General features: G+C 64.3%; 1 protein-coding gene across 1 annotated transcript; it reads right to left on the bottom strand.

Annotated features, from left to right (window-relative positions):
• Positions 1–131: 131 nt before the first annotated feature.
• Positions 132–6593, bottom strand: CYP27A1 (cytochrome P450 family 27 subfamily A member 1). The gene is made up of 9 exons (XM_069781145.1): positions 6345–6593; positions 4019–4209; positions 3549–3748; positions 3268–3465; positions 2969–3129; positions 2435–2601; positions 2083–2164; positions 1795–1995; positions 132–1699 (listed from the first exon to the last, which is right to left on the bottom strand). Exons 1-9 carry the CDS (start codon positions 6576–6578, stop codon positions 1574–1576), a joined length of 1560 nt encoding a protein of 519 aa, XP_069637246.1. The 5' UTR covers positions 6579–6593; the 3' UTR covers positions 132–1573.
• Positions 6594–14388: the final 7795 nt, after the last annotated feature.

Genomic DNA, 14388 nt, shown 5'->3' on the forward strand with positions numbered 1-14388 from the left:
CCACGTGGCCCCGGGGGACTCAACCACCCTGCTCCCATCCTGCTGCTGGATTTGAGCGCTTCGGCCGAGGCTCCCCTCTTAGCAAGCACAGTCCTCCAGCTGCGCCTGGTGCCCAGTAGTGTAGGCTCAGCTGCACACACAGGCTTGTTTATTGTAGGGTCACGCGGGGCTGGAGGTCCCTGGCAGAGGGACAGCCTGCGCCAGAGCTGGTGCCAGGACGGGCACTTGCACGGGGACCCTGTGCATGTTTTGGGGTGGCTGGAGGGTATTTATTTGCTGGTCTGTTCAGCCTTGTTGTAATAAAGCAGCCTGCTCCAGGAACCACTGCCTCGCCTTTCTGGGATGCAGCCGGGCACGGCTCCTCTGGAGAGAGCTGGGCTGGGGAGGGGGTGCTGGCTGCTCGGCAGGGCTGGGGGACGCAGCCTGGGATGCCAATGAGGGCAGCATGGGCACAGGGTGGCACCTCTGCCTGTGTGCGTAGAGCCAGGGGGACAGGGGACACGGGGTGTGCAGCCTTGATGGCTCCACCATGGTGGTGGTGTGGGTCCCCTCGGGGATACCCCAGGGGTGGCGCCTTGGTGCCAGCAAGGTTTCTGCCTGATGCTTCCCGCAGTCCAGCTAGGATCCCCAAACAGCAGGAAGGTGAGGGGGGTTCACTGTTAGGGTGTCCCATACTCCAGCCCTCCAGGAGCCTGGGCAAGGGGCAACGCATCCCCTGCCTGTGGCTGCTGCCAGCTCTGAGCCCCTGCGGTGGCCCTGGATATCAGCCCCATGTCCCCGCTTGGGGACGGGGGGAGCTGAGCCGATCCTTCCCTGGCTGCTTCACCCGGAGCGAGTCCTGCCCCCATTCCCGTGACCCTGTATCAGCATCTCAGTGAAATAACGGCTGATAGCAAAAGGTCCCGGGTGCTCCCCATGCTGACTGACCCTGCCAGGGGACATGATACCAGTGCTGGGTGGTGACAGGCTTCCTCCCCATCACGAGGGACATGCTGTGTTATTGCTCCGCTTGCCCAGGGCCAGGGCTGGCTCCGTCCCTCTGAACCAGGCACAAACCCAAAACCCCTGCCGGCGCTCGACCCCTCCCTGGGAGGCAGGGGGGAAACTGAGGCACAGAGAAGTGGCTGAGGCTAAGGTCAGCTGTTCAGAGAGGACCCAGATGTCCTGGCTCCAGGCACAGATTCACGTGCAGCTACACAAGAATGGGACGAAGGAGACACCGAACGGCTGCAAGCCCCCTCCCCGCTTCCCCCCCGCCCTGGCAGAGCTCCTGCGTCCCCGACACAGCCCAGCTGGGCACGGGATGGGGGGGACACAACCCCTCGCAGCATGTGAAAGGCACAGCAGTTCCCCAAGCCTCCTGCAGATTTGGGGTAGGGGGATACTAGTGCCCCAGGGGAGACTTGGGGTCATCCCTTATCCCTCCCCATCTTCCCCACAGTGGAGCTGGGAGTCCCCTGGCCCAAGCTGGGCAGGGGATGGGTGCTGGAGTGGGTTTGCCTTCCTGCCCCTCCTCATGGGGCAGTGGGGATGATCCCCACTCAGCACCCAGGGTGGGGGGGTGGGCACGCAGTCAGGGGGCCCCCGGGCGAGCAATGAACTCCAGGTTGATGGGCTTGTCGGCCACCAGGACGATGCGAGACACGGACGTCACCTCCACGCCGCGGGGGTCTGGCCGCACCTCAAACGCCTGGATGATCTGTGGGGAGAAGGGGATGGCAGTGCCTTGGGGACTCCCTGGGGCCCCCATCCCAGCTCGTGGCGAGTTACCTGGGGTGGGGGGTCCTTACTCACCCTGGCGAGAGCCAGGTGCATCTCCAGCTCTGCAATGCGGCGGCCGACGCAGGCACGGACCCCGTAGCCAAAGGGGATGGAGCTGAAGGGGTGGTGGGGCGATCCGTGGCCCCGGAGCCAGCGCTGGGGCAGGAACCGCTCAGGCTCAGGGAAGTAGGTCTCGTCATGAGACATCGCGTAGTGCGCCAGGACGAAGAGGGTCTGTGGGGCAAGAAGGGGGGTGGTTAACGACCCCCGCCCAGCCCCACTGAGCACAGTGGGGGTCCCTACGGCATGGCCCCCACTCACGTTCTTGGGGAAGAGGTAGTCTCCGATGACGATGTCCTTCTCATAGAAGACCCTGGCGTTGGTGGGCACCACTGGGTAGACCCTGGGATATGGGGAGAGTTAGTGGGGCAGTAGGATCCATCTGGGGACCCCAGAGGGAAATTGCCACAGGCAGGACAAGGGGGAGCATCATCTCCCGCTGCTCAGCAGCTCCGTCCCCCTCCCCAGGGAGAAGGTGGATGGATGCGGCCCTAAGGGACTGAAATCCAGCCTTGCACCCTGCCTGACTGGTGCATCCCCCAGTGTGTGGGGAGAAGGGACTGCCCCTGGGGAAGGGGCCCGTGAGCAGGACCTTGGGGCAGCTGGGCTGTACCTCAGCGTCTCCTTGATAACTGCCCGAAGCATCGGCATCTTGGGGATATCCTCAGCACCAGGAAACCGGTCGGCAGGCACGACGGCTTTCAGTTCCTGGTAGAGGGTCTCCTGGATGCCTGGGTCCCGGGAGAGGTGGTACAGGGCCCAGGACAGCGTGTTGGAGGTCTGGGGGAGCGGAGTGCCAAGAGGAGTGAGGGAGATGGGGCCACTACCTGAGCAGCCTTGTGCCAAGCATGGCACCAGTACAGCACCAGGCAGCCCCTGCTCCGGTGCACAGGGGAGCCAGGGGTGAAGGGCAGTGAGCCCCTTTCCATAGGGGAAACTGAGGCAGGAAGCAGGGCAGGGAGAAAAGCGGAGGACAGGGTCTGTACTGACTGATCCCTGAAATTTTGCCCCTATGGGGCATCAGCCCCCCAACCACCAGCCCAGAGCTCGCAGGGGCTGGGGAGTGCAGCTGAGCATGGCCCCCTGGCTCCCCCGCCTGGCACAGAGCTCAGCAGAGATCCCCCTGCAGCAACTGCCCAGCTCTCACCGTGTCCACGCCAGCCAGCAGCAGCTCGGCCACGCTGCCGTAGACCTCATCCAGGCTGAGCCTGCCGCTGGCCAGCAGGTAGCTCAGGTAGCCGGATACCTCCTTGCCCCGCTCCACCTGCCCCTCCAGCTCCTCCATCTTTCGGTCAATCAGGGTCTTGCCTGCAGGGACAGAGTGTGGGACCCAGTGCTGACAGAGCGAGGGTGGCCAAAAGCACACATGGCTGAGGACTGTCCCACTTCTAAGGGTCCTTAGGGTGTCTGATCCCACCGCGCCAGGCCCCCATCACCACTGCTCACCGAAGGCGAAGATGGTGTCCCAGCTGTCCAGGTAGCGGTCCCAGAAGGGCAGCACCTTGCGGCTCCACCGGGGCAGGACGGTGGCGAAGATGGAGTTCTTGAACATGAGGTTGATGGAGTCGATGAAGCGCTGGGTCTCGGCAGGGACCTGCTGCTTCAGGCATCCAATGCGGGTCTCGAAGAGGATATAGGAGATCCCTGCAGGGGACAGGCCACATCCAGACCCCCGTGGGGATGGGAAGAGTGGGGCAGGGCAAGGGCAAGGGGGAGGACCCCCCTACCTTCCAGGGCGAATCGGTAGAGCAGGTTGGCCACGTCCCCCACCAGCACCCCTGAGGGGCTGCGGCTCCGCTCGTCCCGCAGCCGCACCATCAGGTCCGACACCACCTCCCCGATGGCGTCTGCGTACAGCACCGCCTCCGAGGGCTTCAGCAGCCGCTTGTTGAGGACCTGGCGCAGGCGGTACCAGCGCTCCCCTTCCCTGCATGGGGACGAGGCTCAGTGCGGGGGGCAAGACCAGGCAGGGGGCAGTGGCTGGCAGCAGTTTCCCACTCCCTGGGTGCATCATTCCCACGCCGGGCTGGAGCCACCCCAGGGGTCTTCCCACCCACCATGGCCATGGCCTTCTGCTTAGGGGGGACACGCTGTTTGCAGGAGAGGGAGCAATGTGAGCTGCCACCCAGGCCCTACACCCGAGGAAGGGACAGGAGCCACCAACTGCCCTGCAGAGCGCAGCCAGGGCAGGACTCACTCGGTGAAGGGTCCGTAGGGCAGGCGCCGGGTGTCCCGGTGCTCCTTCCACAGGGCCATGTCGCTCCGCATGGGGTACTTGCCCTCCTGCCGTAGCAGCTGCTCCAGCACCACTGGGCTCCCAATGTTGATGTTCTCATAATGCCCGAAGGTTGACTTCCAGATAGGGCCGTAAATGCGCCGGGACATCAGCTATGGTGCACCAGAGCATAGTAGGGTGAATGGGACAGGGCCAGCACTGGGGCTGGATCAGTCCCTCCCTGCCCCAGTGCTGCCCTGCATGTGTCCAGCATGCTCTGCACCCATCCCAGGGACCCCTCAGCACCAGTCAGCTCCAAGCACCCGCCTCTGACCCCCCAAGCTGGCACTATCTTTGAAGTGCTCTGCAGATGGCTTGGGCTGGTATCTCCAGGGACATGTCCTCTGCCAGCACAAAGCACACCAGGCACTGACCCCTGGCACAGGCTGGTGCATCCCTCACCCACCCCAGAAATGCACGGAGGGCCTGGTGGGTCTTTTGGGGAAGCAAGGCCAAGAGGGGACAGCAGGGACTGGGACAAGTGCCAAGCCCAGGGCTTTGCCGAGGTGCAGGGCCATTGCAGCAGCTGTCGGCAGGTCCAAGCCCTACAGCTTCCAGCATGGCCCCAGCTCTGCTCAACCCGCGGACAAGACTCCCTGCGTGGGTCCTTGAACCTGCCACCTGATAAGGGTGGTTAATGATCAGTGGTGGGAGGGCAGCACCAGGCTGGGGCAGGACTGGGCTGCTCCCAGGGCAGGCTGCCACCCCCAGGACATAGCCCTGGGGCCACAGGCTCATAAGCCAGCTAGGAGACATGCACCAGCATCAGCCCTACTCTGGGCTCTGCTGGCCACAGTTCCCTCTCCTCAGCTGCACCCATGGGTACCATGCCTGCCTCCCCACTGGGGAGCACCGTGACCCCCAAGTGCATCGCTCAGGTGCAGCCAGGCGCCCCTGTGCAAGTGGATCTGCACAGGGCCACATGCAAGGGGTGCTTTCCATCCCACCCAGGCACTGCCAGAGACCCTGTAGAGTGGGGCCAAGCCCAGGGGGCTGCAGGGGACCTAGCAGGGAAGCCCTGGTCCCCGTTCCCCGCGGCTGCGGGGATGCACGTGGTACAATCTCCCTTGGTGACTGACTGCATCGCAGCCTGCGCCCGGATTCAGCTGGATTCGTCACCACGGGGAGACGTTCCTCGTGCGTGGTGGCAGGAGGAGGGGGAGGGACAGCCACCCAGGTGCTGCAGGCAGCTTGCCAGGCGAACACGCTGCGTGGGGCCGTGGGCAGCCGTGGCCCAGGCTGAAGCCTGCCCACGGGTGTCTGCTGGCAGCCAGGACCCGACATGGCGCAGGCCTCGGAGAGCAGGGCTGAGAGAAGCCAGAACTGCTGGGATCTGGGGAAAGGCACCTCTGAAGCATGTGGGCATCTATCCGTAAAGCTGTGCTGTGCTTGGAGCCCCAAGGGCAGGAGGGAGCAGCAGGGAGCTCCCATGCCCGCTCCCGACACCCTGCTGCCCTGCGACAGCCCCTTCTTCAAACAGCAGTGCCCGTTGCTCTGCGGTGCTGGGGAGGCCTGATCCTAAACACTCCTCCGGCCGGTCAGAGCTCCAGGTCGGTGGAAGATGCTGCCTGGCTTGAGGCCAGCCAAGCCCAATGCTCGCTTCATCCGATGTATGAGGAAGTGTTGACAGAAGAAAACAAACGCCTCTGCCTATCCCTCCCCTGCCTGCCTGGATACCATCTGCCCAAACACCTGCCTGGCCGCCTGCCCCCCAAACCGCGGCCCCTTCAGCTTGTCACGGCCGGGGCAGCTTGGGCTGCCTGGGGATGCCAGGACCCCGTGAGGTGCCCCCGAACCTTTGCCCTCGTCTGTCTGGCCGGCTCGGGGATGCCAGAGCGGCCCTGGGCTGGCAGGACGCTCCCGGGGCCACCCGGTTCTGCTCTGGCCCCTCTCCGCGCTGCTGGCCTCGGCATCACCCCACGGTGGAGGGGTGCTCCCCGCCACCCAGCCCCTCCTCTCCCCTGCCCCGCCGCCCCCGCTCAACTCCCTGCCGTCACTTACAGGCTGCTCCCCCCGCCCCGGAGCCCATCGCACCCTGCCCCCAGCACGCACCCACTCCCCCCCTCCTTGCAACGCCCCCCCCGCGCACAGCACCCTCCCTGCAGCCCAGCCGGGAGCCCCTCCACCCCACGCACCGCTCCCAGCCCCCCCACCCCCACGCACCCGTGCAGGGTCCCCAGACCCCCCGCGCACCCCGCAGCCCCGGCCCCCCCCCGCAAGCCCCCCGGGCCGGGCTGCCCCGGCGCACCTGGAGCCGGTGCGTGTGCAGCAGGTAGCCCCGCAGGAAGAGCCAGACGAAAGTCCGGAGCAGCCCCGGCCCCGGTAGCTCCTCCGGTCCCTTCAGCCGCGCCGGCCCCGCCGCCGCGGCCGCCGAGCCCCCGGTCCTGCGCGGCGGCCCCGGGATGCTGCGCGGCGGCGGCGGGCGGGGGCGGAGGAGCAGCGGCAGCAGCGGCCGCCGGGCCCCGCCGCTCCAGCCCGCCATGCTCCGTCGGCAGCGCACGGGACGGGGCGGGGCGGGGAGGCACCGGGGGCAGCGGGGGGCGGCACCGGGGGCGGTGCGGGGGGCGGCGCGGGGGCGGCAACCCGGCACCGGCACCGGGCACCGCGCACCGGCAACTGAGCGTCGCGCACCGGCTGCTGCGCACTGGCTGCGGGGTACCGGCCGCTGCACAGCGGGGGCCGGGCACCGGGCAGTGCGGACCGGGCACCTTGTGCCAGCTGCTGCGCGCCTGCTACTGGGTCGTGGGTGCCGGCTGCAGCGTACCGGGTACCGGTTACGGTACACCGGGTACCACGTGCCATACACCAAGTGCTGAACACCGGGCACTGCTCAGAGAATCACACACCATACAGCGGGTGCTAGGTACTTGGAACTGGCATCGGCGGTACCCGCTGCCATGTACCAGTTACTGGGTGCCGCACGCTGTGCGCTGCACGGTGGCACCGGGCACCAGGCAGCTAGCAGCCAGCACTGGCATGGCAACGGTAGGTAGAACAGCCTGGGCACAACGTAGCGTGTGGCACCAGCACCGGTACCAGCACCAGGTGCTGCGCACCAGGCATTGCACATAGGCAGTGGGCGCTGGGTGCTCTCACCAAGCACTGAGCATCATGTTCCAGTACCAGCATCGCACTCTGGCACTGGGTACTGCACCCCAGACTCCGCACACCCCACTGCGGCACCAGGCTCACTGCTGGGCCTGCTCTTCAGGGCGCTGCACCTCCTGGCCTGAGCCCTCCTGCCCTGCCTCCATCCCCTGCCTGTCATACCCCTGTCCCTGCCTTGTCCCCTTGCAGTGCAGGATGATGCCCCAGGGAGCTGGGTCCAAGCTGTCCCAGGGCCTCCCTCAGTGCTTCCTCCGGGCGCTGCCAGCCAGGAGCCCCGATGGGGAGACACCAGCATGCCCAGTGTGGCCGCTGGCAACCCAACAGGTTTCATTTGTCTGCATGCCAGGGCGGGCACGGCACCAGCTCCTGCCCAACCTGGTGCAGGCCAGTGTGTCCAGCTCACAAGCAGGGCTCTGCTGCGCTGGTATCCAGGGCCATGGGTGCAGGGCATGTCCCCTCTGGTCAGCCTGGCACTGCCACCAGGTTCTGCGGCTGTGGGGCAGGGCGCTGACCCCCAGGCGTCACTCCTGGGGCAGCTGGCACCATGCCTCTGGCTGGGACATCCCAGCGCTGATCATTAACCACCCTTATCGGATAGTGGGTTCAAGGTCCCAGCTGGGGAGATTTTGTCCCCACATCGGGCAGACATCTCAGAGCCCCGTGAGTGGCTGTTGTCCCCTCGGTCCTGCCTCACTGGGGGCAAGAGATGTCCCAGGCTGGTGCCTGATGTGCTCTCTGCCAGCAGGGTCGGGGCTGGCAGTGCAGGATCCAGGCACCCCGGGCCTGCAGACACCCGTGAGGCACCCAAGGCTGAGACAGCCAAGCGTGAGCGCCTGCCGCCATCTCATGGCTGTTCACAGCCAGCTCTGCAGTTCGCCCTGTCCCAGCCGGGCCCGGAGCCGGGGGCAGTGGAAGAGCCCAGGCCCCCAGCTCTGCTCTGGGCTTTCCAGCCTGGCACCCGGCCACCCTGCGGCTTTCGATCCCCGTGGCAGGGGATGCCTTGGCCTCTCCGTCTGCTGTGGCTGCCTTTCCCCTTGCTGGGGAGTGGGACCCCGACACCTCTTTCAGTTTAAAACCATTGCCCCCTGCAAACACAGTAAAAAGTACAGGCCCTGGTAAACCTCTCTCTTCATCTTTCTTATAAGCCCCTTTATATATTGGAAGGCTGCAAGAAGGTCTCCCTGAGCCTTCTCCAGGTTGAACAGCCCCAACTCCCTCAGCCTTTCTTCATGGGAGAGGTGTTCCAGCCCTCTGATCATTTTTGTGGCCCCCCTCTGGACCCACTCCAACAGGTCCATGCCTCCCTTGTACTGAGGACCCCAGAGCTGAACGCCGTACTCCAGGTGGGGTCTCAGGAGAGCGGAGTGGAGGAGGAGCACCACCTCCCTCGACCTGCTGGCCACGCTTCGTTTTGCAGTCCCAGATACGCTCGGCTTTGTGGGCTGCAAGCCCGCATTGCCAATCATATACTATTTTTTCATCCACCAGTATCCTCAACTCCTTCTCCGCAGGGCTGCTCTCCATCCATCCCCCCATCCCTCCCTCCTTCCCCCAGCCTGTACTGGTACTGGGCTTGCCCCGACGCTGGTGCAGGACCCCCCACTTGGCCTTGTGGAAGGGCAGGCTTTACCATGGTAGGGCAGGCTTTACCACGGCAGCGCTGACCGCAGCGGCTCCCCGGGCCGGTCCCCTCAGCCCGGCCGGGGCGGGGGCTGGCGGGGGACTCCGGCAGCCCGGTTCCTTCCAGCTGCCGCCGCTAGGCTGTGCTCCCTGCCCTCGGACCGGGGCCGGTGGCGGCGGGGGCCGGCCGGGGGCTCCGCCGGGGCGGCCTGCCAGGGCTGTGGGGGAGGCCGTGCAGGAAAGGGGGTGTCGGGGGGGGGGATTGTCGGGTGAGTCAGACCCCCCCAGAGCCTCTCGGCGGGGACTTCCGAAGGGAAGCGGCTGGGCCATGACACATCCGCGGCCGGAGGATGCCGCGGGGAGCCGGGGGCATCGCCAGCTCCTGGGAAGTCCCCTAGTGCGGGGCCAGCACTGGCCCCAGCTTGGTGACAAGCGGGGCAGAGGCAGGAGAGCAAATGCTGCGTTTATCCATGGGGATGGGGAACTGGGGGTGGCAGGTCCCATCCTGTGTGTCCCTCTGCCCCAGGGATGCTGCGACTCCACTCATCCCACAGCCGCGTCATCAGGTCCGACACCACCTCACGGCTGGGACCTGAGGGTGCAGAGACAGGCACTGTGGGACCCCCTCCCGCTGCTCTGCCCCTCAACCCACTGCTCATGGAGTCCTGCCCTCAACATGGAGGGTCCTGGCTGCCTGAACGAAGCGACAGCTTCTTTACGTGACTTGTGCAGTGTCACCCAGGAGCTGGAAACTTTTCCCAGGACTGCATCTGTTAATCCCTCCTTGCTCTCCCACAGCCCGTGGAGCCGGGTGTCCCAGGGGAGGGCATCCCCTGACTCAACCCCAGGACAGCCTGGGCTGTGAGAAGGCTGAGCCCGGTGTCCCGGGGACCGTAAATAAATGGGAGATGGCCCATCACGCCAGCTGTGTGTCACTGCCTGAGTCATGAGCCATGCTGGGGCCAGCAGGGCTGCACAGGGGGGACATGGGGAGATCCAGAGGGATGGGGACATATCCCAGGCCTGGAGACAGCTGCTCCTCTCCCATATAGAAAGTTCAAGTGGGACCCTCTTGTCCCTCTCCCAAAGGTCCTCATCCCTTCGTTTCCCTCTGTCTGACCCCTCAGACTTGGGCAGGGGCTTGGGGACAGCACAAAGCTTTTGAAACAAGTAAAACAACCAGCAAGATGGTTCCCCCCCCCCCCACACACCACGCAGGGCTCAGCACCTGGCAGCAAGCTCTGCTCTGGGGTCCCCTGCTTTGTGCCCTGCGGGACCCTGGCAGGCCGGGACCTTCACCCGAGGACGTGGGAGCAGGACACCAGAGCAAGCCCAGTGCTGGCGGCCTGTTATCACGGGAGACGGGAGGCAGCCCCAGGCTGGTCTCAAGTGGTCCCGGCTGATTAGTGACTTCAAGTGCCTATGGAGTTATTCTAAGTCAAGTAGGCGTGAAGGGAGCTGACCTGGGACTGGTGAGACCAGCACCGGGCTTTGCTGGGGTGTCCCCATTGCCTCTGCTCCCCACCAAGCCCTCCGAGGCAGGGAGGTGTCCCCCCTTCCAGCTGCTCTCCCTGTCCCTTACTCCTCCTGCAAAAGGCTGTTTGCTCCAGCCCAAAGCAAACCTGATTTTATCTCCCGACTCCAGTTCCCTTGGCTGTGGGCCACGGTCGATGCCTCCCACGCAGAACTTGTGAAGCCCATTCGGGGACCCGCGCACAGAGCGAGCTGTGTATGCTGCCACATGACATCATGTTTACGGCCTGCAGGGGCCCAAGGACACCCCCTCCCAGCGGCTTCGCTTCCAGCCCAAGCAATGTGTGTCCTTCCTGTGGCTGGACAAACGGGCATGTGGGGAGATGGAAGGAGCAGGAGCGGCCACAGTGCCGTGCCTGCCCAGAGAGGGGTGGTTCCAGCTTTGTTGCACGGCAAGTCGGTTCCCCAGGCCTCAGTTTCCCCTCTGGGCAGTGGAGAGCAAATCCTGTGCTAGCTGTGAGGGTGCACTGCTGCAGCGGCACAAGGTCAGGCCCTTGAGCTGTTGTGCAGAGAGAAAGGCAAATTTTCTCCCCTTGGGATGTGGATGTTCCCTCCCCTCCTAGGACAGAGCTGGGCCTTTTCTGCTGCTGCGTGAAACTGAGGTTGCTGGGAAAGAACAACAATGTCCAGAGCCACAGGGGCTCACTAAGAAGTGCTAGGGCCATCCTTTCTCCCATTCATCCATCCATCCACACTTGCATGAAGCTTTCTATCTCACAGCTATCTCCATCCATCTACTGAGCTGCCTGTGCACTCACCCATCCATCCATTGACAAACGCATGCATCACTCTTCCCACCCATCCCCACACCTACCTGCCCGTCCATCCAGCTAGCCACCCACCCACCCACCTGTCCATCCTCCCATTCACCTCTCCATCCATCCATCACCCGCCTGTCAGTGCCCGAGTGATGCGCAGCCACCGAACAGCCCTCCTCGGGGTTTACGGCGTGTGCCCACGTGTGTGCGCACCTGTGTGTGTGGGACATGCTGGCCACGCGGAGCACCACGGGCAGGGATGTCCTGGGCTGTGTCCAGCCATGGGGCAGGGACCTGGAGCGCCGGCTGGGGGGAGGCGGGGACCCTTCTAATTTAAGAACGGGCCCCGCAGTCGCTGTCAGCGCCGGGCGGCTCTGATCTGGGGACAGGTCCTCGTCAGCTCTGCTCGCCGCCCGCCGGCCTGACATGAAAGGGCTCTGCGCCCCGATAAGGCCCCAGATGCTCAGCCCCAGAGGTGGGCAGTGCTGCGGCTGAGCCTGGGGACCCTCGAGCAGTGAGCCCTGCTGTGGCTGTCCCCAGATTCACTGTCACCCCAGCACCACAGGGCTTGTGTGTTTGCATCTGTTGGGGAGCTCAGCCCTGGGGGCTGCCCTCTGCTTTGGGCACTGGATTGTGCCCTGTGTCACCACCAGCTCCCACCAGTGACACAATCCCAGGGAGGGCTCCATCCCCCAGCTGCCACCAGCTCCTCTGACGGCTGTTACCCCGCACTGGAGTCCCCCGGCTGCGAGCGGCCGCGGACGGGGACCATGTTGTTTTAATAAGATCATTCTCCTCCTGCCGTGAGGTCGCAACCCCAGGCTTATGACATCACAGCGCGCTGCCATGGAGACACCAGGATGTCACAAACACAGCTCGATGACCTCACTGCAGGAGCAGGAGATGGGGCCAACCTGGGTTTGATCGCCAATGTCCTCGGGAATAAAGGAGGGGAGGGACGCTGGGAAAGTATGTGGCTGCTGAGCGCCGGGGTGTTTGGGTTGGAAATCACCGCGCTTTCCCCGCAGCAGGAAAGGCCTGTTCCTTCCTCCCCCCGTCCGCTCCCTCCCAGAGGCCAGAGCCCCCCCAGCCTTGTGGCTGCAGGGCAGGGGGGCTGGGGGAGCGGGGCACCCCCATCTCTGTCCCTGGGGCCATGCAGTGGGGAGCGAGAGCCAAAGCTCAGAGCAGCACTGGGGCACCAGCTTAGGGGCAGAGGGGGGTCACAGGGAGGGGGGCTGTGTCCCTGAGCAGGATGGGGCACTTGGGGGTTGCTTTGTCCCAGGAGCAGGATGGGGACCACTGGGGATGCTGTCGAATGGGGCAGGGTGGATTGGTGGCTGGGGGTGGTCTCCTCTTCCCCAGGAGAAGCCCAAAGCCATGCTGCTACATGGGGACATGATTCCCCATCACAGTACCCTGCAGCTGGACCCCAAAGCACCCCTTGGCTCTGCCCAGCCACCCAACAGTCGTCCCCTCCCCAGCCCACAACCACCAGCATCTCCTGGGACCAGTCTCCACTGCCCCATCACCCTTCCCTGCTGCAGCCTGGCTCTCCATCCTCCGTGCTCAGACCTTACCACTGGGGAAACCACAGCTGGTTGGGGGGACACACACCTCCCTCCTCTCTGCTGCAGGGGTGCAGGGATGCCTGCTCTCCCCCTGCATCCCCCATCATTAATTTCCATCAGTGGCCGAGCAGGGCCGGGGCTGCCCGGGGGTGGCCGAGGAACACGGCGCTTTCCCCTGATAGCAAAAATAAATACATTAAAATTCTTGCAGGAGGTAGAAGAATGCGGGACGGCAGGAAAAAATTGTTTTATAATTTGTAATAACACAAAAGTCGGGAGGGGGGGCGAGCTGTGAGAGGCGAGGGAAGGCAGAGACAAAGGATCAGCCACAGAAGAGAAGGCTGCTTCAGGGTGGTGGTGGCATCCCCGCTGCCCGTAGCCCTGGTGCAATGTCCCCACTGTGGCCTTGTCCCCTGAAGGATATGTCCCTTCAGGTCTTGTTGCAGAAGGGGTGTGTGCGTGTGAGCAGACTCCTGGGGCTGGGGGAGCAGGCAATCACCCCCCAGCTGTTTAAGCATGTCTCAGCATCTCTGTGCCTCAGTTTCCCCCTTGCTAAAGGGGGATTTTTATGTAACTGGGAGAAAAGCTGGGAAGCAGAGGCAAACCCCAGGCATCCCCCTGGTCCCAGCCCCCCTGGTATAGGCACAAGACAAGGAGCCCACCTTTGCCCATCCTGCCCCCCTCTTGGAGGGGTTTTGCCACAGGATCCAGGTGATGGGGCCAGTTCCCATATACGTGCTGGGGGCATCACACACACCCCCAGCCCCCTCCAGCCTTGCGAAGAGCTGGGACATGACAAGGCGAGTTGCTGTGCACCAGCCGCACCTGCTCGCCGGGATGGGGCTCCCCCTCCTCCTGCTCCCCTCTTCGGGGCAAAATCAAAGGGATTTTTCTGCCCTTAGGAAATCAGATAAAGGCTTCTCACCTGCCCCGTGCTGCCTTTGCAAGGAGGCTGGGTGCTCGGGGCGGGGGGACAACAGGCACTTTCAACACGCCGGCAGATGAGCTCTGCATTGCAGTGAGCTGCCGCGGAGCTCTGCCCGCAGGGGCTGGGGCCCTGGGCACAGTGTCAGCCTGTCCCCAGCTTTGGCAAGGATGTCCCCTCCCCAAGAGCTGCCTGTTGCTGACTCCCCCCACCTCTAGGTTCGAGGTGATGGGATTCCCATAGGACAGGTAGGATAGAAGCTGGTGGGTGAAAGCAAAAGACACCAGGGACACCAGCAGCCCAGACGCGGTGCCCAGCTCAGGGAAGGTCCCCATGTCCCTGTGATGCAGCCAGGACAACTCAAATCCTTGTCACCATGCCAAGGGTGCAAACTGGGAGCCCAGTCCCTGTGTGGGAGGGCAGGGAAGGAGTACGTGGAAAACCTCCAGAGCTGGTGGGAGTCTCTTACCTCCTGCACCCAGGAGGGAGAGGAGAACCGTGCCAAGTTGCAGATAAAACCTGAGTCATTCACCAACAAATGCTGCTGGTGCGGAGTGAATGTGCCAGGGTGAAGGAAAGAAGCTGCTGGTGATGGGGGCAAGGGGATCAGTGATGGGCAAGCCAGGGGCTAGAGCTGAGCAGGGGATGGGGGGGTTGTACCCTCCCAGGAAGGGGGACAGAGCCCAAATCTCTGTTGGAGGAAGGGTTGAGCTTACTAGCAGTAAGGGTGCTCTGCTTTGCCCATTGCTGGTGGCAGACACCCCATTTCCCTTGGCGTAA

This window comes from Haliaeetus albicilla, chromosome 4 (assembly GCF_947461875.1).
Source record: "Haliaeetus albicilla chromosome 4, bHalAlb1.1, whole genome shotgun sequence".
NCBI lineage: Eukaryota > Metazoa > Chordata > Aves > Accipitriformes > Accipitridae > Haliaeetus > Haliaeetus albicilla.